General features: G+C 41.2%; 1 protein-coding gene across 4 annotated transcripts in view; it reads right to left on the reverse strand.

The window, feature by feature from the left end:
• The window catches only part of ARHGEF12 (Rho guanine nucleotide exchange factor 12), an 87588-nt gene that overhangs the window by 19427 nt on the left and 40635 nt on the right, over positions 1-27526 (reverse strand). For 3 of the 4 annotated variants that reach the window (XM_053367338.1, XM_053367337.1, XM_053367335.1), the window contains 24 exons: positions 22605-22703; positions 21101-21150; positions 20170-20227; positions 19123-19301; positions 18509-18586; positions 17325-17444; positions 16707-16841; positions 13829-13900; positions 11253-11345; positions 10235-10345; positions 9879-9977; positions 9129-9171; positions 8739-8844; positions 7743-7880; positions 7433-7465; positions 5939-6050; positions 5433-5535; positions 5086-5295; positions 4686-4818; positions 4373-4408; positions 3620-3774; positions 2837-2983; positions 1887-1972; positions 554-679 (listed from right to left, as the gene is read on the reverse strand). In XM_053367338.1, coding sequence (XP_053223313.1) covers positions 554-679; positions 1887-1972; positions 2837-2983; positions 3620-3774; positions 4373-4408; positions 4686-4818; positions 5086-5295; positions 5433-5535; positions 5939-6050; positions 7433-7465; positions 7743-7880; positions 8739-8844; positions 9129-9171; positions 9879-9977; positions 10235-10345; positions 11253-11345; positions 13829-13900; positions 16707-16841; positions 17325-17444; positions 18509-18586; positions 19123-19301; positions 20170-20227; positions 21101-21139 — 2412 coding nt within the window. In that variant the 5' untranslated portion in view covers positions 21140-21150; positions 22605-22703. The remainder of the gene's footprint in view (positions 1-553; positions 680-1886; positions 1973-2836; positions 2984-3619; positions 3775-4372; positions 4409-4685; positions 4819-5085; positions 5296-5432; positions 5536-5938; positions 6051-7432; positions 7466-7742; positions 7881-8738; positions 8845-9128; positions 9172-9878; positions 9978-10234; positions 10346-11252; positions 11346-13828; positions 13901-16706; positions 16842-17324; positions 17445-18508; positions 18587-19122; positions 19302-20169; positions 20228-21100; positions 21151-22604; positions 22704-27526) is intronic. The other variant, XM_053367336.1, reaches the window with a different exon arrangement.

Genomic DNA, 27526 nt, shown 5'->3' on the forward strand with positions numbered 1-27526 from the left:
AGTGCTGCGCTTACTCTAGTTTAAGATAACTAACATTTCACACTTCTAAGAGCTTCTTGAGAAGTCCTACTTTGGGAACTGAGAACTTAAGTGCCTGCAGACTAGATGTGTTGGACAGTCTTCAAGTCCATCTAAAGGGGTCCTGCCATCTCATGCACTTGACGTGGAGCAGTGCAAGCTGGGTAATAATAATTTATTATTTATACCCCGCCCATCTGGCTGGGTCCCCCCAGCCACTCTGGGCGGCTTCCAACAAAACACTAAAATACAATAACCTATTAAACATTTAAAGCTTCCCTAAACACATCCTCTGACTTGCTGAGCTCACCAAAGGAATGTCTTGGATATCTTCTAGTTCACTGTACTATATAGACCAACTCCCATTTGGTCTGAAATTGGAGATTGACATATTCCGCGCAGCTTTTAGGATTAAGATTCTTCTACCAAAGATGGTAGTAAAAAAACAACAACAATCCACATTGGTTTTTCCTAATCTACAATGTGTACCGGTCCTCTAGCAGGTATAAGCTAGATTTATACCAATCAAAATTACCTGGACAAAAGTCTGGAAGCGAGAGTCCTTTTTCTGCCGTGACTTGATCACCTCCAGAGCAAAGGGCTGGTTGCTACAGAAAGTGCCAGTGGCTTGTTTCATTTTCTCCTCCCCTGCTCCACTGAACTGAGACAAGAAACCAAGGGAACCAAATGTAGCAAAGCACAAAGCAAGAAAGGTCATATAATGACATAAAGACAAGCATGCCCTGTTATTCTGTTAACAAAGGAGATGTTGTCAAAAATGTATCCAAAATACGGCTGAGTAGTACAGTGGTACCTCGGGTTAAGTACTTAATTCGTTCCGGAGGTCCATTCTTAACCTGAAACTGTTCTTAACCTGAAGCACCACTTTAGCTAATGGGGCCTCCTGCTGCCGCCACGCCGCTGGAGCACGATTTCTGTTCTCATCCTGAAGCAAAGTTCTTAACCCGAGGTACTATTTCTGGGTTAGCGGAGTCTGTAACCTGAAGCGTCTGTAACCTGAAGTGTATGTAACCTGAGGTACCACTGTACCTCAGAAGAACAGCCTCCTATAGCCCCTATTCCCAGTTCTCACCACTGGTCCATCTTTTCAAATAAAAAATTGGAAGAAGGAATTCATGTTATGGTTTAAGTTTTGGATTCCTGTGAAGAATGGCCCATGTAAAACTTAATAAATGGTGATATAGAAAGTAAATGAATGCCAAGTAGATATGGGTGCTACTTACTTTTGGGTGGTATCATGGTGGGGTTAGGGTAACTATAGCTTGCTGAATGCCATTACTAGTACATGCCTACCTAGGATTTCTATGATAAAAGTCTTGTCTCAGGAATGTAGTCTGACAATAGTTTTAATAAGCCATATAAGATCTTGATTCTTCTTGGAATAAAAGGGGGGTTAATCCGCAAAACTGATGAAGGAATTTATAACATGAACATTTCTACAGTGGTTCATTTCCAGTATCACAACGAAGTTTTATGCTATCTGAACTTCACAGACAACTTTTAGAGAGATAAACAAGTCCTCCCCCGTTTTGTAGGTCACCTTTAAGCTAAATGACTCATTCATTTATTGTTAATTGAATAAAAGAAGTGCTCAGATAGATGGATACACTGTAAGAGAAATGAAACACGTACACCATACTGAACTCCCTTCATCTTGCACAACTCTTGACTCCCCCAGATCAATGCTATTCTTTCAGAAATGAAGAATTCCTGATAATGGGTTCTCAGACTAGACAAATTGCCAATGTTGACCTGTGGCTCTATTTGCTACTTCAATCTTTGGTTTCTCAAAACATTTCAGTTTTCAGAAGGAAAGGGGGGGGGGGAGCAAACAGAATTCAGTTTACCCAAGTTAACAAGTCCTCTCCAATTTGATCAATAACTGACGTTTCGTTCCTTTTCCTCACTGCTTTCATCTGCTCATTCAATCCAGCTAAATAACCAAGAAAAAGAAGAAAGAGGAAATTACCAACCAATTTCAAACTATTCATGCAATTGCTCCAATCCAATGACGCCTGATGTGCTTGAGAGCAATAAAGATCTTCCATGTTTAGGCAAACATTGGCCAATCAGTTCAGAGTTAACCCTCACTGTGCTGCCCCTTCAATGTGAGGTGAGCCAAAAGTCCTTGCTTGTGTCAGAAAGCCATACGCACACCAGAAACTTATGGAGCTTCATATCAAGAAAGAAAGGCTTCAGATATTATAGAAAATTGGAAACCCAAGAGCAGTATTTTGTAAATATTGCATATCCAATTACTGTTCTGTAAGGTCTCCCTGTGGGGACGCGGGTGGCGCTGTGGGTAAAACCTCAGTGCCTAGGACTTGCCGATCGTATGGTCAGTGGTTTGAATCCCCGTGGCAGGGTGAGCTCCCGTCTTTCAGTCCCAGCTCCTGCCCACCTAGCAGTTCGAAAGCACACCTAAGTGCAAGTAGATAAATAGGTACCGCTTTATAGCGGGAAGGTAAACGGCGTTTCCGTGTGCTGCGCTAGTGCTGGCTCGCCAGAGCAGCTTCATCACGCTGGCCACGTGACCCAGAAGTGTCTCCGGACAGCGCTGGCCGCCGGCCTCTTAAGTGAGATGGGCGCACAACCCTAGAGTCGGACACGACTGGCCCGTACGGGCAGGGGTACCTTTACCTTTACCTTACCTAAGGTCTCCCTGTTGGGTAAGTTGCACACAGTTGTCTGTTACCTCAGGGTTGCTCTTACTTCAACACAGCCACATTAGGAGCCTGTGCTTATTGCCACTACTGTTTTAAAGCAGGGTTGAAAGCAGTCAGATGCCCTCACTCACCATGGAGCTGGAGGATATCTTCCACATTTGAAAATATTTTCCGCAAGTCAGAGTGAGGTAAGATCCCTTCACGGGACACACGTTGATAGAAGACCTGATCAAGAACCTTCAGTGTTCGGACATGAGCACGCTCAGTGTAAAATAACTCTAGAAATAAAGAGACAAGAGAGGTGAAATGGCCTTTGCATGGAAAAACCAAAAAGGATGTGAAGAAATTAAACAGTTTAAAATCTGGAGCTGGAGAATCAGATTTAGACCATTTCGGGAAACAGATCATCTTGCATAGTCAGCAGCTTAAATCTATGGGGAAACTCTGCTTGTTTTTGAGGGCTCCCAAGAGGCAAAACCGAATATGCAAAAAAGAAGATGTGTTAATGATTGCATTTGGTCCCAAGTAGTGTATTAGCTCCTTCTGGACAAAAAGACTATAGATTTGCATGCACTCAGATTAAGAAACATTCCAGAAAGCTCTGGATTGATGTTCAGATCATGCCTTTCAAAAATATTAGACTGCCTTTTGTAGAAGTCTAAAAAGTCTTCAGGCTGCCCTTTGAGCTGTCCCACCACCTTTCAATCTATCTCGGCTAGATCCTGACCTTAGAAGCTGAACCAGGATAGCCTCCACCCGTCCTTCAACATCTGTGTACCTGGATTTCTAAAGCTGAAGTTTGTGAAAAAGATCAATTCCTACTCAGAGCAATCTGATGAAGACAGAGGTGGTACTGGCATGTGGAGGGTTGGACAATCTAAAGTAAATCTGATCAATGCAAAATAAAAACTTACCATTAATCACTTCCTGCCGTTTAATCTCAGAGGGTTTCAAGCCAAGCAGCACCTCACGGCTCACAAGCTGCTGCCAGTTGGGTGGGTCTGTCTCCATGTCAAAATCAAAGAGCTCATCTTCACTCTGATTATCCACAGCACCCACACTGTCCATCCTGTGAGAAGGGAAGTTCCAGTGAAATATTTTAATTTTAGAAACTGACTTTGAGGGATGGGAAGAATAAGAAATGTAAGCTAATAATAAAACACCCCAGAGACTTGATCAAAAAGCCTGCCTTGTGGTTAGAGAAATGGAATGTGTAGATGCCCTCTGCAGATAAAAGCTGTGGCCAGAAACTAAGTGATTTAACTAAAGTAACATTGTAGATCAATGCAAAGGGGTGGAAATCTCTCCTGAAAACATTCTGGCACTGTATTAAAATCTGCAAGTTCAAGCTGCATTTTTTATTGACACCTTATCCTTATACCAAGCAGTCCTGCATTGTGCCTAGGTATCCAAACAGAACTTTATATTAATGTATTTGAATCTGAAAAATAATAATAATAAATATATAAAATAAAATAAAATTATATCCCACCCATCTGGCTGGGTTTCCCCAGCCATGCTGGGCAGCTCCCAAAAGAATATTAAAAACACCTCTAAACACCTGAAGCCCTCCCTAACCTGAAGGCAGCACAAGCAGATATTTATTCTAGCGAACTCTGCCCAATTCAGGTGTCACTGACAAAATCTGCTTTCACATTTGTACTCACTTGCGGAAAGATTTTGGTGTTCCTGATTCTGCTAACCTAGAAGGGAAATAATTATTTATCAAACACTGATTGATGGAGCAAGGCAGCCAGTCACAAATCTTATAGCATGGTCTAAAACAAAAGTTCTAGGTTGTGCATAAAGGTTCCATACCATCTAGGAGTGTGCTATGCTACATGTAGAGAGAACAGGTTAGAAATTTAGAACACCATTGCCTTTCTAGGTTTCTACGTAGATTGGTGCCCCACTTTCCTCTCACCCACACCCAGAACGAAGGCTGGGCAATGATGACTTATCCTCAAAGCTAAGACTTGCCTGTCAAACTCTCCTTCCTCTTCCTGCAAATGGTCAAGTGGTGGAGATGGGAAATCAAAGACGGTATTAGGTGTACGAGGTGTACCAACCAGAGAGTCACTAGACGATGGAGTTTCTCCAACTTGCTTCGACCCTAAAAAAATAAAAGAAGGGTTTTCTCTCTCAAACTTTGATCAATCACATCCATTTCAAAAATTACTTCGTGTCTCCACCTCATTTCTCTGCACCGCCATCACCAAGCAAGAAGTAACTGCGTCTTCAGCAGTTAGGGACCTACAGCAACCCCAAAAGGACTGCAGCCTACATGTTGGTGAAATTCTGGTGGCAGTTTAACATTCGTTTTCTTGAATCTGGGAGGAGAGCATAAAGCACATAGTTTTTAATCTTATTTTCTTTTCACCTGTTTCACTGTCCTTGCTCCCTTCCTGGGAAAGAAAAGTTCCAGCAGCTTGTGGAGACATGAGGTTAGCAGGTGGGTAGGCTGCATCTGTGCCATCGCTGGACCCACTCTGGCGCATCTTGACTGAGTCTTGTGGCTCTGGACTGACGGAGGAAGGTGTGGATAAGTGCTTTGGATGGCGCTGCTTTTGCATTTCCATGGCTCTGCCTACTGGATAGACAAGAGGCAATCAGCTGCAGAGAGATTGTGTTTTCACTCAAATAATCCACCCCACACTAGCAATGCTTAGCTTTGGGACAATCCAGTCAGGATGCTAGAAAAATAATATATTTCTTCATCTTACATACTTGCATAGCTGTCATGGCGGCTTGGCCTCCTTGGGGGTCCCAGAATATTGGGGAAGACTCTCCTCTTCTTTTCATCTCCTTCCTTCTCTTTCTTTATACTCTGCTGTTGTTGAAAGGAAGTCAAAGAGAGCATTCATTGAGGCAGCCTTCCCACATGAACCCCGTTAAAAAGAAATTTTCATTAGATGTTCGGAACCATGGGCACAGGTGAATTGTCATGCAACATCCTTGTTAGTTCAGAATTATTTTCCACTGTGCAACTGATTTCCAGTGAGGCAAAATGCCTTTGCAGGCTAAAGAGGATTTCTGTGTTTTCAATTAGATCCTATATTGCCAATCAAGAAGTGCAAGTAGGTTCTAATGAAGTACGCTCTAGGAGACAGCGGAAGTATTTAGTAACAGTTAAGATCAAGGTTCTATTAAGGTCAACTACTGTTTTTCATTAGTCTGTCTGCCCACCAAACTTAGCTGGATAGAAATTCTAACCAAAGATGTGCCACTATTACCTTTATTTTTGGCAGGAACCCAATCCGTCGCTTCTGATCTAGCCCCCGGGGCTCTTTGACTCTCACACCAAGATGTTTCATGTAGGTGAGAACCACATATTGTATGCTTGAACTGTAGGTAAGGTCAAACACAAATATAAAATATATTTAAGCCACATAAAAAGCAGTATCAGGTTGCTTGAAAATGAGAGAGTAGCAAATTGTTTTCACTTAAGGACTTATCTGGCATTGGAGCATCAGTTTGTACTGCTTCTGCACCACACATTGATACCCTTATTAATGGCCAGCATATCTATTCTGCTTGTAAAGAAATAATAAGCCTGATGACTACTACCGTATTGGCCCAAATATAAGCCGCACTTTCCCCCCCAATTTAAGACCTGAAAAGTTAAGGTGTGGGCTTATATTCGTGACTTTTTACCATATGCTGCTGAAAGCTGCTTGGTGGTGGGGGTGGAGGGAGTAGCACGCCTGCCTCCCAGCTGGTTGGTGGTGAGTGCTCCCTAACTACTTGGCGGTTGAGGGGAGTGTTGTGCCCATTTCCCAGCTGTTTGGCGTGGGGGGGGGGGCAGCATGCACAGGCCAACCGGCTAGGCAGTGTGCACACCACCAACTAGCTGGGAGATGGGCACACCGCTCTCCCCCATCACCAAGCACCATGGGAGTGCGCGCACCGCCAACCAGCTGGGAGGCAGGAACACTGCTCCCCAAACAGTGCAGCCTCCCAGTTGGTTGGCGGTGCGCACGCTCCCTAGCTTATTGGCCTGTGCATGCTTTCCCCCCCCCCCACCGCCAACCAGCTGGGAGGCAGGCACCCAGCTCTCCAAGCTGGTGCCAGCTTGAAGAGTGGGGCACCAAGCTTTGGCACTGGCTTGGTGGCCGCACCTGCAAATAATCCTTGAATTTTAAGGGTGCAGTTTATATGCAGGTGTGGCTTATATTCGGGCCAATACATTATTAAAACCTGTTTATGTTTATGCAGCTGGAAATTGAAAGAACACAGGAAGCTGCCATACACTGAGTAAGACCATTGGTCCAGCTAGATCAATATTGCCCACACTGACTGATGGCAGCTCACTTGGGTTGCAGAGAGGGGACATTCCAAGCCCTACATGAAAATGCTGGGAACTGAACCTAGGACCTTTTGCATGCAAAGCATGTACTCTACTGCTGAGCTATGGAGAAGTTTGAATAATCATGTAGAAAGTGAACTAGAAGTTATTGAAAGCAAAATATACCTGATTTGCAAATTTACTGAATGCTGCCAGAAAGTAAAAAGAAACAAAGTGGTGGGGAGCTTTTCACGCTACAGAAAGATAGGAGTCATAGCACTTACAGTACTGAGTTTACTGTGTACTGCTTAGAACTTAGAAGTTAAATATGCCCACACAGCCAGCAGAGGGCTCTCTCCACCTGGTCACGACGCAGACAACACTGGGCAGGATTGTGACAAAGGCACTACTAAAAACAACAGCTACGAAACTATTTGCTTACCTCTTCTCTTCTTCAATGGGTTGAGACGTCATCCTGCAAAGGAAAGTGGCAGAAGAAGCCAATTAGCAGTTGCATCATCATCCTGTTCTCTCTAATTCTGCCTGACAAATTCTGAATTACCTATCAGACCAAACTTTTACAGAATGGAATTCTTTTTGAGGTTCTGTGGGTCCTTTGAAAAATTGAGTCCTGGTTAGGACTAGATATGAGCCTTATTACAACAAAATGCAGCTGTGACAGACATCATCATCAAATTCCCTTTTCTGCTTATGGGAGCCAGAGATACCACATCCAACACACGCACACTTACAGCACTTCTTCAATTTTGGTAATGATCTGCTCCGCACATGCTCTCTCCTTCTCCAGTGTGCTCCGGTCACGAAAACGTTCTGCATCCAGCTTGGCTAGCTCTCCTTCTGCCATGGTCAGCCCCATGCTGCGTTTCTGTCTGAATACATAGGGGAACAGCAGCCTGAATGAAATTACTGGGAAGCAGAACTGAAGAAATGTACACCCATCACTCAGGGCAGCTAACATGTACCCTCGGGGCATCATGGCCAGTCATGCCACTATCAAGCTTGTACCCTTGAGCAATCTGCTTCCAACAGACTGTACTTCACACTGCAGAAGGTGAAGCTAACAAGTACTTCAAAGTTGTAAGCTTGCAGTGCAGCAACCTTAACATGAAGCACTGATTTTTACACACAGTGACCAGCAAGTACTGGTGTAAACAATCTATGCTGAGCACAGGAACTGCTGGGTCACTGTGAAGTCAGTTGCTATGCCTGTGCCAGCCAGTTGGTTTCCCTGTCAGGCATGCACAGAATATTAATACCAGGCTAGAAGACCTGCTCATGAAACAGCAACAATAACTGCCTATCTTTCTTTAACGTCACAGAAATGAGTTTGTTGGACTCTGGAAGTTTCCCACACAGAGAATTTATCTCGGCAAAAAGAAGTTCTGAATTTTGAAGAGGACTATTTTTAAAATAATAATAATAATTTTACAGTGATCCATTTCACTGAAAAGCAGAGATTTTCTCTTCCCAGGAAGGACTGACTCTATGGAGGTCAGCTGCTTGGCAGGGCAGCTGAGAAGAGCTAAACAGGAAAGGCTGAGGCCGCAACCCTTCCTACTGCTACTTCTGCTGCTGTGAAAGGGCAGAAGCCAAACCCTCTCCAAAAGGCTTCAATGTTTTGGCCTATGCTCTAGTCATCCCATACTGGGACCATGCCAGAAGGTCAGAAAGAAGATGCAAAATTACTCTTTGAAGCCAGCAGAAAGCCACACAGAATCAATATATACCTAAAATCTTCAAGGTGCCTCTGGACTTCAGGAAAAACTTTATCTTGCATAGTTTGAATATAGTGGCGGTGCAATTCTTCAGGAATCAAGTCTAGCCTTCTCTTTTCTGCAGGTAAAAGGAAGAAATGTCAATCTGTTTCACTCAGAATGAAAGACTTCTCTGTGATTTTTTTTTCTTGGGTTCTGCAGCATGGATTATCTTCCTGCCCAGTTACCAAAGGATTTAGCAGCCCACAGCAGGTCTGCATTACATAAACACCAATGCAATTTCTTTCTGTCTCCCAAATTCAGCTCTGTGATATCACAGGGAGTCTTGTGAGGACACAAAACCCCTTCAGTATAGGCGCTTATCAGAAAGCATTCTCAATACAAGATTTAAAATAATCTTACCTAGATCTGCAGAAATTTCTTCTGGGACTGGGACTTTCAGATTCTGCAACAATAAAAAGGTACAAGTAAAATCAATCAATCAGTCTAGGCACCTTCACATCCTCAGAGATGTCCTCCGACTGCACATCATCTCAGGCGCACACACACACACACACACACACACACACACACACAAAGCATGAGGCATACAACCTTTTACTGTGTTGGGTCCCTTGATCAAGACTGTTATGAACTGGTTCACGCGTCACATTAGTTTTAAATTCACATTAAACTATGGTTTAATGTGAATAAACTGTTATTGTGATGTGCCTTCCCTTCTACTGCTGCTGGGCTGCAGACCAAACAAACCAAGGTCTGCATTTTCCAAATAAACAACAAGCCAGATTCCGACACATTTCATCTGTGGCATGGCAGCTGCAGGAGAAGAGGGGGAGCACCGTGGAAACTTGTTTACAGTAAACCATAGTGTGTTTTAAACTTTGGTTTAATGTGAAATGTAAGCTGAGCAAAGATCCACATCTAAAAATCAATTAGTTGGTCTAAGAACTACATCTAAAAATTAATCTGCCTTGGAAATGTAAGGGACTCTGCCTATTCTGCCTCAATGTGAACATTTGGTTACAGAGCAATTATGATGATTTAAAGTTAAAACTTGCTCCCTGAGACCATCAAATCAAAGATCAGTAAAGCAAAATTAGTTGCAATTAGTAATACATATAGGAAGAATGGTATGCGTGCTTTGGAACTTACTGCAGCTCGATCCAAGAAGAACTGGTTAAACTCACTAAAGACACGCCGAGTCTCTTTGGAGTTTGTTTGTTTGTACAGGTCCGCAAAAAGATAGCAAAGCTATGAGGAAAGAAAAGGATTTTTTAAAAGGATAGTCTAAAGGAGTTACAATTTCCTTCGAGAAACACAAGACCAACACCAGCAGCCGAGTTGCTTTGAGCGTTAACTTCATTTCTGAACCAAATTTAAAATCTGAAAATAAATAAGAGTTTTTCTTCCTGAACCCAGAAGGCTATGACTGCATGGAAATAGGTTAAATAGAAATTCAAAATCCATTAGATCCACAACATGAAACTACATCTAGAATGGCATCTTACCAATGAAGCAGGGTCAAACTGGGACACGACATGATGCAGGAAGACAGACAGGTGAGCAGGGCGAGATTTCAACAGCTCTATATTCTGGAAACAGCTGCACTGCCCATTGATCTGTACATACAGATGAGACAATATCAGAACCAGCATCTCCAAGATATCTGCCTCCTCCCTCCCTCATTTTGTTGATTCAGAAAAACTTGGCATAAGCTTGCTTCCTTTTCCTTCCACACCACCCTGCATTTTAACACAGTTTCTAAACACACACATTTAACCTCCTTATAAATCTCCAGTCAGTCAAAATACTTTGGAAGAGATGGGCTTATTTATTTATTTTAATGTAAATGCTACTTTTCATTCATATGATTACAAATATTAATGTGGTTCACATTATACATAAAACAGTTGAAATCAATAAATATCAACAGCGGAAACATCCAAATATATAATTTCAGGAACTAAAGCAGCCAGAACAAACAAACAAAAAAAGGAGGGGGGGAGAATATCCTCCTCCGTCTAAGGCACTCTCCAACAGGGCCAAAGGATTATTTTGCTTTACTGCCAGTTTTGTTCTAAAGGTGTAGACCATTATAACTGGTAGCTTCTGCAAAGCAATATTATATTTTTTATTATTATCAAGGTCCTGATGACCGGGAAAATCAAAGGCCACTTTCCTACAGAAGGGAAGCAGGGTTAGAAATGATAACCCCAAGTCCCACCCCTCTTCTGTACCAGGACTAGAAAATCCAGTAAAGCTACTAACTTAAGCATATTTACAAATTAGGATAGAAAAAATGGCTCCCAGCCCATATCTTTTAAAACAAAAAATCCCAATCAATTACTGCTGGCTAAGGTCAACCTATCAATGACTCCTCTAACAAGTTTAATAGAATTTTCCCAAGGGGGCTCCTACCACCACCAAAACAAAATTCTGCATGAACAAACCTGTCACTTAACCATAGAGAAGCAATCACACCACAACCAGCCTTTTACATTAAGAAGAGAACAGTTAAAACTTCACCTGCTCCTGTTCACCATCAAAGTCATCATCTTCTGCTCCTATGATTGGAGGTGCAATACGACTGGAGGGACTTCCAATACTGGATTGAGAGTCCTAGCATTGACAAAGGAAGAAACAAATAATAATCCAAGGAACTGCTCTTTTGACGAATGTGGATAAAACAAGGGCGTTCTGTTTAGTATTTTTATTCAGCTGATTAGTTTGGGATAAAAACAAGAACCGGTGATGTTTGTTTGCTATAATAACACTACTTAATTTATCCACATCATGTTTGCTGCAAGGGTCTTTCTAAAATTACACCGCAGTGAATCCACTGAAATTCAGCAGTCAGAATTATGTAGCACAGTTATGGAAAATGACGTTGTGTATAATTTATCTTCAAAAAAAGGTATTTGAGCCATTACCCATATTTATATGTGTAGCAAGCACTGTTTATGTGCTTACATGGAGAATTATAGACCATTGTAAACAACTACAGTGGAATATACGGGAAATATGTGTGAGAGATCAAGACATCATCAGGATCCTGCTTCTGTTCCTTCTGGATTGACTCGTCTCAAACCAATAGGGTGTCTTACATCAACTGCCCAACGGATCAGAACAGAACATGCTAATTCTTGCTTCAGCAGAGCTGGTTGTTTGCAGGATTTGTTTTGTTTTCATTTTAAGTGAGCTGTTCTTGATGTAATGATATGCCTTACATCCTTGCCCAATCACAAAAGTCTTTGGAGAAGTCACTGTTAGTGGCCTATGACTTCAATGCGTGGTGCTACCAGCCAACATCTATCTACCAGCTCAGTAACTCCATCCTGGCTCAGATCAGACCCCCTCACTGCTGAACTTCTGGTGTTTGATGAAGAACTTTTGTTATTGTTTATTTTTATTTCAGTGAGTATTTCAAGTAAACAAGGTTTGTCTAATTTTAACTGGTTTCAGCTATATAGTATCTCTTTTGCAGTCTTATACCACTGCTTAGATACTATGTTGTTAAGCACTATATAAACGGTTGCGATATAAATGAATGAATGAGTAGTATGTTTATAAAATGTTGTCAACCACTTTGCGGATTGCAGTAAAAAAAGTGGGATATAAACATAGAGGGAAAACACAAATTATCTTCCTTAATGGCAAGGCAGAACTAACCCAAGCACTGCTAGAGTTTGCCCCTCAAGTTCAAGGGCACTCAAAGAAAAGGACAAAACACTTCAAACCCACATGCTGCAATCCTTGCTCATTAAGTTATATAATCCTTCTAACTAAGTACACAGAAGGCATCCACATGGGCCCATAGCTGCTGTTCAATGCACAAACCAATAGCTGAGTCAGCCTATTAATCTATCTAACCCAGCACTATCAATGAACTGGCAGCTGCTCTCATGAGGAAGCCCTGCTTTCTCATATCCTTTTAACTGAAAATGCTGAGGACTGAACCTAGGAATGTCTGCCTGTGCTCTGGCACAGACCTATTAGCCCCTCCCTTCAGCCTTGCGTTGAGTGGCAATTCTCAATTGATTACAACAAGGGAGTTGCTCTGATAAATACAAAATCCTGGCTGGCACATTAGGAAGCATTCAACAAAAGACAATAAAATAAACGAATGAAATCTCTTGTTTCTTAACACAAATTTCTCAACAGCCTTGATTTCTATAAAGATGAATTTCTACAACAAAATGAATTCAAGATTAAAGTGTCATCTGAAAAGACTGGAACCAATTCACATCTAAAGAATAAGGAAAATATAAGAATAACAGGGACTCTTGACAGTAAGGCTATACCAGAAGTTGCTATCTAAATCTTCATGGTTGTTGTGGTTGTTGTTGCCATTCCTCTGTCTTGAGAGACAATCCAGTGCACCTCCAGGGGTGAAGTGAAACCGCTGCATTAGCAACAGCAAAGGGATCTCCTTGGGGTCAAGCTTCGGTAGTGTGTATGGAGGTCCTGGACTGCCCAGATGACAAGACCTCTCTCCTGTCATCACTAATGTGGTCCAAAGGAAAGCAGAGCAATACATCTGGCACCAGTCCTGTTGCAGGAGCTGCCAGAAGGAGGCAACCAAGGTGCCATCCAACCGGCTTAGGGACTCTGCTCTGGATTTGCATAGGGTTTACTCCTCAGCCTTTTCTTCTCTTGAATATATCCCACAAGGGAGCAGAGGTTTAGGATAAGACTTTTCCTTCTTCTAGATAGGCTACTTTCCCAAGTTGATGAGCCCCACCTGCCCCTCACTTCCTTCTACAGCACATGCAAAAACCTTCTTGACTGTTGGACCCACTATTGGTCTCATCGACTCAATCCACCACTGCTTGTCTTTGCATGTAACAGAAGTTCCTAGCTCACTGAGAGTTTGAGACGCATCAGCTACCCTCACCTGATTTAGCTGGCCAGTCATAGCATTTTCCCAGGGTGTGGCCACTGTCACATGCTGACAGTTTCTAGGAGCCACTGGTGAAAGCTGAGTGCAGGGTGGGAACCAAAGGTGGACAAACAACCCCAGAAGAAGCCATACATGTCCCACACTAGAGATACTACCCCTCCCCTAACACCTCATACACCCAAAATCTTTATCATACACTCACAGTATCTTGTGTCTCACTCTTCTCTGGGCTCTCGTCCAGATAGATTCGTTCCTTCAGGCCACCCCGGGGACTCTGGGAAGAACAAAGAGAGAAAGTTTTCTCAGTGCTTGCAGTATCAAAAAATGAGAACAAACAAGAAAGGACGATCCCATGACTCCTGAACTCATACATTTGTAAAGTATACATTAGAGCTAAAACAACATTAATGGGCACCACCAACATCATATAGTGTATATGAGTAACCAAGTTCTATATTCTTCTGCAATAAAGCAAAACTTGTTAACGCAGCATACTGAGGATGTTAAAGAATGGTATAGTATCCTCCCTGAGATACTGTTATCTCAAAATCATTTGGCCTTAAAATCTCATTGGGACATGAAAGAGAAACAAACTTAATTTTAGACATAGAGCCTTCATGATTTCTGGCTTGCTCCTCTTTTTAAACACCGTTTTCAAAAAAACACAGCTGGCAACACAATCTTGCACAAGTCTACCAAGATGTAAGATCCACCTAGTTTTGCTGGACTTATTCCCAGCAAGTATAGGATTGTGGCAGAAAATGCACCTCAGTATTAAAAAGATAATCAAAGTGGCCAAATGATCCACTATTTAACTGTGATTGTTTATACAATGCTAATACTTCATCTTAACCATGAGAAGCCTATAAGAAATTTTATGCAAATCTCTCTAAGAATTTTGCCTCCTTTGGAGGAAAGATATACTGTGGTTTGGGGGTTTTTTATGCCTAGGATCCCCATCCCACTTTTTATTAAATCCTCATTTTTCTCTCAAAATTATATTTACTAAAATGGTGTGCATGCACATGCACACACACTTACTTGAAAGTTTAGGTAAATAACTGTTCAACTACTTTCTTAGAGTAAAGAGAAGAGCCTCCATTTCTGATAAATTCCAAATTGCAGTCATTTTTAAAGCTGGATTATGGGCCTAAATTGAGAGTCTTCATTCATTCAACCTGAAAATGCCCAGTGATACCAAAGGCTACCAAAACGTCACTTAACAGCAATCATGTTTCAAAAGTAAATGGAAAGGGAACATCAGCCTCCTCCCCAAAACAGCCGGTACAGAATTATAAGCTTTAGACTCCCCCTCCCCATCAATTACTCCCTGCTTATGAACTTTGTAGAAGTCATATAAATAGCATTTCCTATTTGTAACATGTACAACTTGTTTTAATAAAGAAAATCATGGCAGAATAATGTACGTATAGCCTAACATGAAAAGTGTATTTGTGTGTATATCAAGTATTGTCCTTTTTATATAAATGTATAATAATGCATTGACAAAAATAATTTAAAAACCTCTGCATTTGTTAAAGTCTGATGTATGTACTTTGATTGCTGCCTCAGAGACAATCCTCTACATTTACAGTATGGAGATCTTGAGGGAATAGCTCATTCAAAATGGGTTGCTGTGTGCCTTCACAGCATGCAGCAATCAATCGTAATAAGTGTATTTTGCTTGGCAATGGGGTGTCAGGAAAAAAATCACTCTGTTCTGCTCAGGTGAGGAAAAAAATGAAAGAGAGGTGTGGTGGTAAAAGACCACCCACTGAAATTCCACAAACGTGGCAAGCAATCCACTGCCCCCGCAATGCACTAATGAACTTCCACAGCAGCAATGACTGCAGATGATTAGGGCTATTTTTGCTTATCAGATTCTCTGCAGAAAAGGGAAATCTGGATTGAAGCTTAAAGGGGGTTGTACTGTGATGATGGCATTGTAAGAATGCTGGGGGTGGGACTGGGTGTACAAACAGCAGCAATTCAGCAGCAACTCCACAGAAAATCCTGTCTGAAAGCATTCCAAGTATACAGCTTCAAAGTACTTGCTTCTGCCAGGTTAGGAATCTAGTGTTCACATCTGTGCGGCACCATTCATAAACATATGCCAGTAATTAAAACTATCAAGTTTACAATAGTGTCACAGATTTTTAAAAGTCACTATTTAAAAAATTAGGTGATGGAGGGGAGGGGAGGGGAGTGATGTGATGTAAGACAGTCACTACCCAAAAGAGAAAATAGCATTTAGTTCTCTTGCTTTAAACCTGGAAATATATTAATCTAGGCTAGCATGCAACGGTTTAGGTTGCCCTGAGCCCTACCCAAATATTTCAATTCACAAAAAAAACAGTTGGAAAGGGACTGAGATGTCTGTGGTAGGAATCAAGCTCCTGCCCCTTCCCTTTAATGGCAAATTGCCCCTAAAAGTTTGAGTCATTCTAACCACAAAATGGCTTCTAACATGTTCTGAAAGGTACTGTTATTCCCCTTGATTCTCTAGGAGAGGCCAGCACTGCTGTTCTCTGCACAGCAACTGGGTGTGTGCCAGGAAACCCCGGGCTTGAAAAATATGGCACTCCTTCTCCAGGCTGCCAATGAAGACTCACACAGCAGGCTTCTACACAACATTGGATTCTGTCCTCACACCTTTCTTTCTAAGTATGCAGACTAACAGCTTAAGCATCTGAAAGGTAGGAGAGGCAACAGGAAGAATACAGAAGCAGGAATTATTTGTGGGATCAAAACTGGGCTTGAAAAGGTGGGTTCAAATTCCTGCTAGGCCAGAAGGCTCACAGGGTCATCTTGGTCAAGTCACTCACTCAGTCAAACCCACCTCATAAGATTGCACATAAAGCCACCTGGCACTCTTTGGAGGAAGGCAGGAGAAACAGGATTGAAACAGCAATTTTTAAGGAAGATGTCAAGTGACATGGACACTAAAACCACCACAACTCTTTAAAACTGGGTCTCACTTGCTTCTATCAGAAGAGGATTGGTTGCCTTCCAAATACAAGATACTGGCCAAGACAAAACTCACTAATCAAATCACATGTTGCTTCAAGCAAAGTGCTCACCTCAGCTGTGTCACTATTTAACTGGGAGCCATCACCAAAACTGCAGTCTCCTTTGTTCAGCCCATCCCCGCTCTCAGTCTCTACCTCGCTGATCTGCAAAGACTCTGCCACAGACTTGGAAGATAAAACTCCATCCTGTAAATAGACAGACAGGGGTAAGAAACACCAAGCACCCCATATAGTGATGCTTTAACAAAAATTTTAAAAGAGTGAGCTATATCAGAAGAGGGACATGTAAAATTTTGCAGGTCCCTGATGAAAACTATGTAAAACACATCTTGGCCTCTAATTTAAGGGCTCCCCAAAACTTTACAAAAGGGCCAGGCATCTGCATACAGCTATATTTAACCCTACTAAATGATTTGAACAAGGTATGTGTGTAATTACTCATAAAAAGACTTTAAATCCTCTGCATAATGATCTCATCAATCATCAGTTTCTATGAGCTCAATCAGAAATGAGACCAAGCTTTAACTTGTGTGTACTTTAATTTACTGCACTCAGAGAACACTGCAAGCTTGTGCAAACCGGCACAGACAGAGCTGGGAACAGTTTCCTCCTCCCACACAACATTCCCTTCTAGGATAGTCTGATCAAGACTGCAAGCATTCCCATTACCTGAATAGAGCCTGTTGCCTTGGACAACTGTTCCTGCAGCTGAGGGATGTGCTTCTTGGCTTCCTGGATCTCCTTGAGCAGTTTTGGAGTGGGAGTGCGGCCGTAATCTTCTTGCAAGGACTAAAACAATTTAAAGATTTGGAGAATCATTCCATCATTATGATCCCCTGGTTTTATTTACAGGCCACGTTTCAAATACTAATTAAGCCACGTTTTCAGCACCCACCTTATTCTTGTGACTGTAATTTGTTTTACACTGTTTTTTAATATTGAATGTTAAATTGTAAGAAATAAAAATAAATAAATACTATTCCTACTAATGAAGTCAGTTCAGTGAGAGAATGTCAGAGACAAAAAGGGCTGAAGGTCACTGGGAGGCCACAGACAAGGACTCCACAGCCTTGTAAAGATAAATTAGTTTGAATTGGTGAAGTGCTCTGTAGTATACAAAAATGTGCCAGACATAAAATTACTAAAAACTGTATATATACACACATAGTTCTGCAATTACACTGAAGACTAAAAACAACTCTATACAGGTTTCTATAGCCATTTGTCCTCTTTCCCTCCATGTTAGCAACCAATGATTCAAGTTAATGTAATGGCTGGGATAAGGAGGCAATGTGCCTCCCAAATCTGAAAATAAATTAACTTGAAACATTGCCTAAGAATAATAAACTGCACTAATATTCACTTCCAGAGGTTCTGTGACTTTTTGTTTCTCTAAGGCAGTGGTCAGCAAGGTTTACCCTGCCTGGACCGGTTCACTCCAGTGGAGATCCCTCTGTGGGCCAGATCGTGTGTGCACATGCCCCCGCAATTTCCGACGTCTGCGTCAACGCGATTTTCAGCACCGCAGAAGTGAGTTCCCAAGCCACGCTGTGCCTCTTCAGAACAGCGTGCGGGGACTCACCAAGCAGGCAGCTCAGTTCGGGGGCGGCTCATGGGCCCATTAAATGACCCTGTGGGCCACTTTTGGCCCATGGGCCTTAGGTTGCTGACCCCTGCTCTAAGGGAACATGAAGATGCCTCCCTGAGAAACATTCAATGCAGACTTAATCTTAGAGCTTTCAAATGTACAATCATTCCTGCATTGTGCTTGGGATTCAGGTGTTAAACCAGGTTAAATGGCTGATTTAGGAAGCAGCATTCTTTTTTCTCTCCAAAAGATTCCTCTTTGGTACCTGTAGCCTCTCCTGCTCCTTCTGAAGCATCTTCCTCAAAATCTCCACCTTCTGGCTATGAACAATATTATTTTCCTCCTGATAAGAAGAGAAGGCAAAACATAATTACAAGGCAAGTTCAACTGTTCTCAAATAGATCTTCTACAAAGTATTCTGAATTGCTCACAGTATGTTAAAACACATTATAAGTTATCCATACTTATTTTTGTATTTAAGACAACACAATCACTGGGCTAATTTTATTTCTTAGCAGGGACATGTTTGTTACATTTTCATTATCATGTGATCCTCTCTCCTTGCCTTCAGCAGAGAATCAAATTTATGGATGACAGATGGGCTGGATAAAATACTATTTCAAGCAGCAGCATAACAGATCAACAGCAGTGCCACCCACTGCTATCCCAATTCTGCCTCTTTCTCATGCCTCCATATAAATACAACAATTTGAGTTCTGTGGCAATATGGCTAGGTAGAGAAATATATATTGTAGCAGACTAATCAGATGCATCGCAGGACTTAAGACTTTATTACCATTAGAGTGGTTGGGGCAGGACAAAGGACATTTTCATACCACATAGTCCAACCCACTTCTCCCCAAACCTGCTAGATCTTACCCCCATCAACACCGGGCTGGTAATTCTCTCTGTGTTTCCAGATGTTCCAGGCGAGTGTGGAGATGTCATGATGGGAGACATATGTCCAAATGCTACTGGATCCATCTCAGAATCAGCCAGTGGAATCTGGGGCGACCCAGGTGGGCGCCCTTGCACAGTGAGTGCTACATAGGAGCCCGCTGCAGAGACAGGACAAAATCCCATTTATTTTTGGTCTTGTGATCCGAGAGGAAAAAGTCTATCCATTCAGAAAACCAACTTCTCGTGCTAAGATATCTGCCAAGACTACTAACTGAGAGAACACATGCAAGCAAGCAAAACCCACTTTAGCTATTAAGTATCGACCCAGGATTCCTAAAGTGTGATGCTTGTCAGGGTATTGTGTACATTAGAAAAGGTGCAACAGAGGAAGCAGATTCCTTCTGTTTTCTCAAGCACCCACCACATGTATACTTATGGCACTGGAGCACCAAACAATGTGTGCAGTACCACAGGAGCCGAGGAAGCACAGAGTTGTCCTGGGCCAAATAATCCCTGTTTAAAGAAGTTGGTCATATGATCATTCCACCTGCTTCAGCTATAGTGCAGACAATCAAGACAACTAAGCATGACAAGCACAGGTTTAATATCAGCTGAATAATGTTGACAAGATGAAGAATTAAATGTGAAGGACTGTCAGATAAGCAACTTTCCCCCTAGCTTTTAACAAAACAAGCAGCGGAAGTCACCTGCTAGTCAAATAGGTTTAAGTGTCTCATAGACTGTGAGAGTTTTAAAAAAATATTTATTATTATATATTAAAATTTTTATACCGCCCTATACCCGCAGGTCTTAAGGTTCATACCCACAGGTTCATAGTTTTCCAAATTATGCCAGATTCCATTTAATACTATGATCCTGAAATGCACCCCAATGCCCTCTGACAGTAATAAAGCAGTATCATGGCTAGAATCCCATTACAAACTGTCCCCTGGCTCAACTCGGACAGTTCAACCTCCATGATTCAGCCCAGGGAGAACAATAGCAGTTTGTCCTTAGTTTACTCACACTTTATCAGCTTCACCACCTCCAAATGGTTTGAGTGGGTTACCAGAGTCCCATTCACCTAGGAAGAGGTAATAGCTGTGTGAATTTGCGTTTTCAATTGTACATGACATGGGTCTTCCATGCTACAAAGCTAAACTGATTTCACTTCCTTCATGCCTTTTAACAGGAACTATGCTCCAACAGCATGATAGACAAGAATGCCCTGAAATATCGAACTAAAACAGTAGAAGATTTTCATCACAGGCATCAGACATACAATTTAACAACAGATAAAACCTTTGGAGTCATACTCTTAGATTGTTTTAGAGCCAAATATTCACTTAGCCAGTGTGGTGTAGTGGTTAAGAGCGGCAGACTCATAATCTGGGGAACCGGGTTCGCGTCTCCGCTCCTCCACATGCAGCTGCTGGGTAACCTTGGGCTAGTCACACTTCTTTGAAGTCTCTCAGCCCCACTCACCTCACAGAGTGTTTGTTGTGGGGGAGGAAGGGAAAGGAGATTGCTGGCCGCTTTGAGACTCCTTTGGGTAGTGATAAAGCGGGATATCAAATCCAAATCCAAACTTGCTTGTGATTTTGATGGAGGACTGTATGAGAAACTGAAGTGAATTCTGGCTCTGCCCTCCTCTACACACACATACAAACACCAACTCTATGCTTAAAGACCTTTTTGTAGACATGAAATTGAAGCCTTGTGCAATGTACATCAGCTTATAAAGCAAGGTTATGAAACTAGAGTGCTGTACAAAAAAAAAGCATCTGGCAAAAAAATACCTCTTGATCATTGCCAATTCTAAATATAGAAAAACACACAGTGTCTCAAATGTTCCTGGGAGGTAGATTTTGGCAAAACACTGTGATGACGACCATGGAAGCATTCTTGTCACTCTCCAGCAGCAATTTACTCTTCTAATGACACTAAATGTTCTCACCTTAATAATTCGGTCACCAGTTTGAACCCCAGCCCGCATGGCTGCTCCATCTAAAGGGAAAAAGCAGCCATTTAGAACTCAACACATTTTTGTTCCCAGTGTTCTTCTACTCTAGTGTCCAAGCCAAACACACCCTTCCCTTTCTGTAAAGACTATGTATGCCAGTGGTGTCGAAACTTTTTTCAAAGAGGGCCAGATTTGATGAAGTGAAGGGCCATGAGGGCCGACCAAAGGGCCAACCAAAGTTGTTGAGCTTTTTTAAGGGTTGGAGTTGTTGAGCTTCTTTTATGATTGGAGTTGTTGATGTTTTTTTAGGATTTTACCCCAGGAAATAAACTGCCGCAGGAGCTGGATTTAAACGACCGGAGGGCCGAATTAGGCCCCCAAAATGGACTTTGGACATGCTTGATGTATGCTGTTCCAATGGCACATGTTGTCCCCTACTGCAGACCATGCCAGACCATCACCAGCATGAGCCACAAAACCTGCTTTGCTGGATTTCATAAGGAGGAAAAGGACAGTCCACTTGTCTACCTCCCTCCCTCCCTGCTTCTGTTTTGGGCCAAAATATACAATGTGGGAGGTTACCATGCAGCTGCATCCAAGTCTTTATTCTGCCTTTATTCTGCCTTTGCAACCTACCATTCCAAGAGCCTATATATTCTAGGAAACTAATGTGATTGGTTGCAAGTAGAGCAACCAATCCTTCCTTTCCTTCATAGCAAAGACAATAAAGCACTTCTTTCAATTCAGTCTCTAGAGTTGCACTAGTCTCCCAATATGCAATAAAGCAAGGCTTTATCCTCATGTAGGCCTCTATTGACTACAGACTAACTACTGGACTGTATTTTTGTCTCTAGCATACTTATGATCACTTCATAAGAGATTTATATACTTGGCAGAATACCCAAATATAAATTCTATATACTGCATGTTGAATGTGGAACATCCTCTTTTTCTATGCTTGCCCTTTTTATACACACACACATACACATACAGAATTCACAACTGAAATACACAGAATGCTATTTTCTACATGAGTATTGTTCCTCAAACACAAAAATTCATATGAAAACTTAGTGCCCTTTTGCATGTTAGAATTTTAGTGGATACACATTACAATATTTGACCTATTTGCACATCTGTAATGTGAAACAAAACAATCATGTTCATTTTACCTGTACACTACAAAAATAAACTGCTAATAACAAGGGTCAATGGAAGCTCTCTTTGCCATGTTTCTGAATGCATTGTAATGTGAAACATGCATATTCATGTTTCACACTACAAGGTAAAAGCCAGGCATAGGCAAACTCCGGCCCTCCAGATGTCTGAGACTACAATTCCCATCATCCCTAGCTAACAGGACCAGTGGTCAGGGATGATGGGAATTGTAGTCCCAAACATCTGGAGGGCCGGAGTTGGCCTATGCCTGGTACAAGTAGACACACATGTGTTCACTACAACTGTAATACATGGAATTGCCCTGAACAAGCATCGTCACCTTCTTTGACGGACTGCACAAAGACAGGATTGTCTCCACTGACGGTCAGCCCAAATCCGTTTTCATCTCGCTGGATAATAACACAACGCTGGACAAGACCTGCATAAGAAAAAAATGAAAGAGACACAATATAGGCATCAAGCCAGAACCTCATTTTGGTAAGCGATAATTGCAACCTACAGAATGTGTGCAAAAGGGAAGCTGCAGGGTGGACATGGAAGGAGGAAAAAAAACAACAATGGGAGAGCAGGTCATAAGCAAGGTAATTACTACAGCAGGTTGGCCATGCTTACAACACTGATTGCATTACACAGAGGTATAGTAAAGAAAGGTAAAGTACACTGGCACATCAGCCACTTCGTCAACTAACAATAACCTTTAGAGAACAGGGCTACTTAATGATTCTTTTTATGAAAATAAATAAATTATACTTTTCATTTTACAACAAACACAAAACATAAATTATTCCACATCATATTTTGACTCCCCTCCCCTCTTTCTGCAGTTTCTTACATTTATACTGTTTTTTTCCTGCATTTCCAAGTTAACAGGCTACTTAATGATTCTGCACACTTGTTCTCTTTCCAATGTTTTCTATATAGCACCTACAGTTGCCATAAAAACTGCTTCCCTTGCTAAAGCTGTGCACAGGCTCACCATCCTCAGGTTTGTACATTTCAAGGAGAGCATCCCAATATCAGGGAAATGGCCACCAAAAAGCTACCAAATTTGATACGAAGTGGGAATGGTAGTCCAAAACATATGGAGGATACGACTCTCAACAACCTTGACCGTTGGCCATGCTGGTTTAGGCTGATGGGATCTGCAATTCACAACATCTGGAGAAAAGCAGAATGGATAACCCCACTCCAGATATTCAGATGGGCTGAACAAACCACACACTAAAAGCGTACCTTTTTTAAACCCAAATAACCTGGTAAAGTATTAAAAGCTGTAATGTAAAATTAACCTTTTAAATAAAGCCACAGAACTCACTGACTGGCCTATCTGTAATTAGTCTCCATTTCTAGGCTGATTGCAGAGGGTGGGGAGAGGTTCCCCTCTTCTCTAGCCAACAGAAAACACAGGCTACTGGCCTCATAGCAAACCAGTTTTAAAAACTGCCTTCTGCCAAACAGTTTGACAAATGAAGGCCAGAATGAATGTCTGTCAAGTGGTGGCACTGAATATAGTATTGTATTTCACGATTCACCTGAACTCCATAGGTGACTTGGAATTCCATGCAAGTAAATGAATGGGCTAGCAACACATTCTATAGGCACACAGATTTTTATCTTTCTGGTTATACATCTGAAGTTCAGTATAAAACTTTAATCATACCGGATGCAATCCAGATTTATCAGAATCAGCTGAGAGTTTGCCATTGCTTTTCAATCAAAAGTAGATTGCACAAGCAAGTAGCAAGCAACATTAAAGCTTTGCCTCGTAGAAAATCCTTTATTCATCTTCCCAACTTCTCTTAAATATTGTTTTTACAACCTGCAGTTTCAAAAATGTATATGAGATATTTATGAGGATAGATGAATAAAAGAGTAAGTTAAGATATGCAGGAAATGATGAAAATAAATGCAAAGAACCACAGAAAGAGGGAGAAGGGAGTAAAAGTTTGAAATGTTAGAATATTTGTCGAATAATTGTAATGTACATAAATGAAAATGAAATTATTATTTTTTAAGTACTGTTTTTACAGATTGCTTTTTCCTTGGATATTTGTTGCTTGTCTTTTAAATGCTGCAGTACATGTAGGAAGCAGCCCTATAACCAAGTCAGGCCATTAGTCCAGCTATTTCCTTGCAGCGGGGGTTGGGGGAATAAAAATCCTGAGGTAAAATTCTGTTTCAGGTAATTGGCCAACTGGCTTGACATAAGAATCATGTAACAATAAATCAAAATTCAAGCGTTCAGTAAATAAATACCAGCATTTTATCAGTACAACGGGCTATCTGTACAATGACACATGGGATAGGTGAGAAGAAGCAAAACCAAAAGCATAGCCCTGTACAGAAGCAACAACTCAACAGTATTACAGCATTCTGAACTAATTATTTCAGTAGAAATATGTCAAGCATTCTGAGCTTATTATTACAGTAGCAATAGCTCACACACTACTTGTAGAACTCAATCAATTCCATTTTTCCAGTGCTCAACTTATTTATTTATTCATTCATGCATACATACATACATACATACATACATACATACAATAGTTATAGGACTTGCTTCAAGCATCTATTAAGCTATTGTCATTACTCTAGGAAGCAAACAGTATAGGGACCAGACCGTACAGTTGAGCGAAGTGGCATCCATGAGGTTTGGTCCCATTTTGATAATGCAAAAAAAAAGCCTCCCACAAAAATTCTGAGGATTATAAAAAAAAGGTTCAAACTTATGCATTGTTTTACCTAAGAGGCAATTGCCTGGAGGCATGCTGATGTGGTTTGAGTTATTGGTCCAACCACACTGCCAAGGTAATATGTGAAGTTTCCCAGGACACAACTGAAAGAGAGGTGGTATCCTGCATTTATGGCACAAGACACCACTTTCTTCTCCTCATCTCCAATTCTTTAATATGATTAGTATCTCTAAGTCTCATTTCAAAATACAATGCCAAAGGGAATGAAAGAGCAGGATTTACAGGACGTGCCACTTCATTCAAAAATTGCATGACAGATTTTTTGGTTTTTACTTTCCTAGTAAAACTCTTCCCAATTACAAATTTTAACATTCCATTGCAGAGGTCAGACAGATCCATACCCTGTGCACATTCGCTTAAACTTCTCTTCCAATGATGACACAGTAATTTTTTAAAAAATCAACACAGCGCTCCTTTACTTATGGTATCTGGTACAAAATTCACCTATTCCGCCACTCCATCCCCCACTTTAGTAACAGCTATCATCAGTTTTTGGGCATTGAGCAGTCAGCCCTGCTGTTATTATGCTCAAGTTATTGTTATGGATGTAACACAGCTGGCAGCATCCATGATCATTTTTGCTCCTTGTTCTTGCTACAACTGCAAGGACGTAGAAGGCGTAAAATGAGGGAAAGGAGCAGTACAATATATATAGACTCCTTTAGCATCCATTTAGGCCACAGAAAAAAAATGGCATTATAAAATATAGACATGTAAGCTCCCCATCCCCCAAAAAAATATAGAAAAAGATTTTAGGACTAAGAATCTCAGATTTAGTTTTATGTAGCACAAATGTTTTGCAAAAATTCATAAAGCTGAACAAAGAATATTGTTCAGGGGAGGGTCAACAAAGTCTAATTGAGTCATCCTCAACCCCCAAATTATCTGCCATGAACATGAGTTGGCTAAGCTTTCCTGGAACAAAAACTACAATTTATGCAAAGAACCTGATATCAATACTCATTCCTTGAACCTCTTAAATGTCTGAAATTACCGGTATTGAGAAACAGACCACAGCAATAGTCACCACAACACAGAGATTCAATGTGAAGGTACCAAACTCTGCTATGGAGCTATTTCTCCAAAATAGGAGAAAAATAATGTTTAGTCTTTATCAGCTGAATATATGAGAAACTGGTGATATTTAAAAAGTAGAATGCAAAACACATATTGTATTATCCAGGAGTTTAAAACCACAGTCCCTGTTTATGTTTTATGTTATATCTCATTTCATAAGCAATCAAGGATTGTGAACTTATCTCTGATTCAAAACAGGCATCTCAACAGCTTTCACCTTAAAAGGGTAACTGCAACACCTCTAATCAATTTTACCTGTTCAAGACATTTCCTCAGTAATATCCAAAGACAAGCAAAAGAGGCTGCAGTCATATAAAGCATAGCATTCTCCACTTGCAGGCTCTTAAATAGCTTGACCCCATCCAAAACAAATATTGCAAACTTTTCCACACAAATTACACCACCAGTAGGAAGAGGGGGGAGGGGAGGAAGAGAGCCAGCACAGCAAAATAAAGGAAAGGAATGGGAGCCACACAGATAAATCCTAACCAAAGACAGAGTTTCTGCAGGAAGTATGAGAGGAAGCAGAAAGGCTTGGGTTAGGAAATCATGTTTCACTACACATTCATGAAAAGCCAAGGCACACAGTAAAGGCAGGGGAAACAAAATTTAAGATGGATCCCAAAAGGCACACAACACATTTCCTGTAATCAAGATAGATTAATTGGTTACTTCACAGAAAAACTGATGGCAGTGGAAAGTTTCCACTACTGAAGTTTTGAATGATACTTAGACCAATATTCAATACAACTAGAGGGTTCAGCAGCTACCACTATGGCTGCTACTTAAACTCATTTTTAAGGAACCACACAAGAATGAATTAGCTGTGGAGAGTTTGCATATGCATTGTTTAGAACGAATAGCAAAAACCATGCCTCACTGTCCATTCCATCCCACAGAGCAGTTCAGCATAGCAAAACTGATGAGGAGGATTCTGCAGCAGGGAACAATTAGTTCAGCAAACCAGTACATAAATCGTAACAAGATTGGACCCTTTAATTTGTTATTTTTCTAGAGAAAGCATGGGATTTCTTCCAAAGTGCATTAAAGCTAGAAACTGAAACAACTTATCTAGAAAGAAATGGTTTTGAAAAGAATTCAAGTGCTAAAAAAACAGCAACAGTGACACAGAGTAACAAGTGATTATACAGAGTTCAAGTTGAGATCATTATCAGAAGGTTTTGTGCCAACATACATGTAAGGAGGTGGTGGAATCTAGGCAAGGAAAGCAGTAGGAACACTGATATTAAAGAATCTTAACAGTTTTGGATTTACCCATTTTTAAAAGGTCTGATCATTCACAAGACAAGTAGTAGAACAGAAATTAAGGGGTAGAAATTATATCTGATGTGGAGCATGCCTATTATAAGGTTAACTGAAGTTTTAATATTTTCAGTTACAAAACTACCCA

Source organism: Podarcis raffonei, chromosome 15 (genome assembly GCF_027172205.1).
Source record: "Podarcis raffonei isolate rPodRaf1 chromosome 15, rPodRaf1.pri, whole genome shotgun sequence".
Taxonomy (NCBI): domain Eukaryota; kingdom Metazoa; phylum Chordata; class Lepidosauria; order Squamata; family Lacertidae; genus Podarcis; species Podarcis raffonei.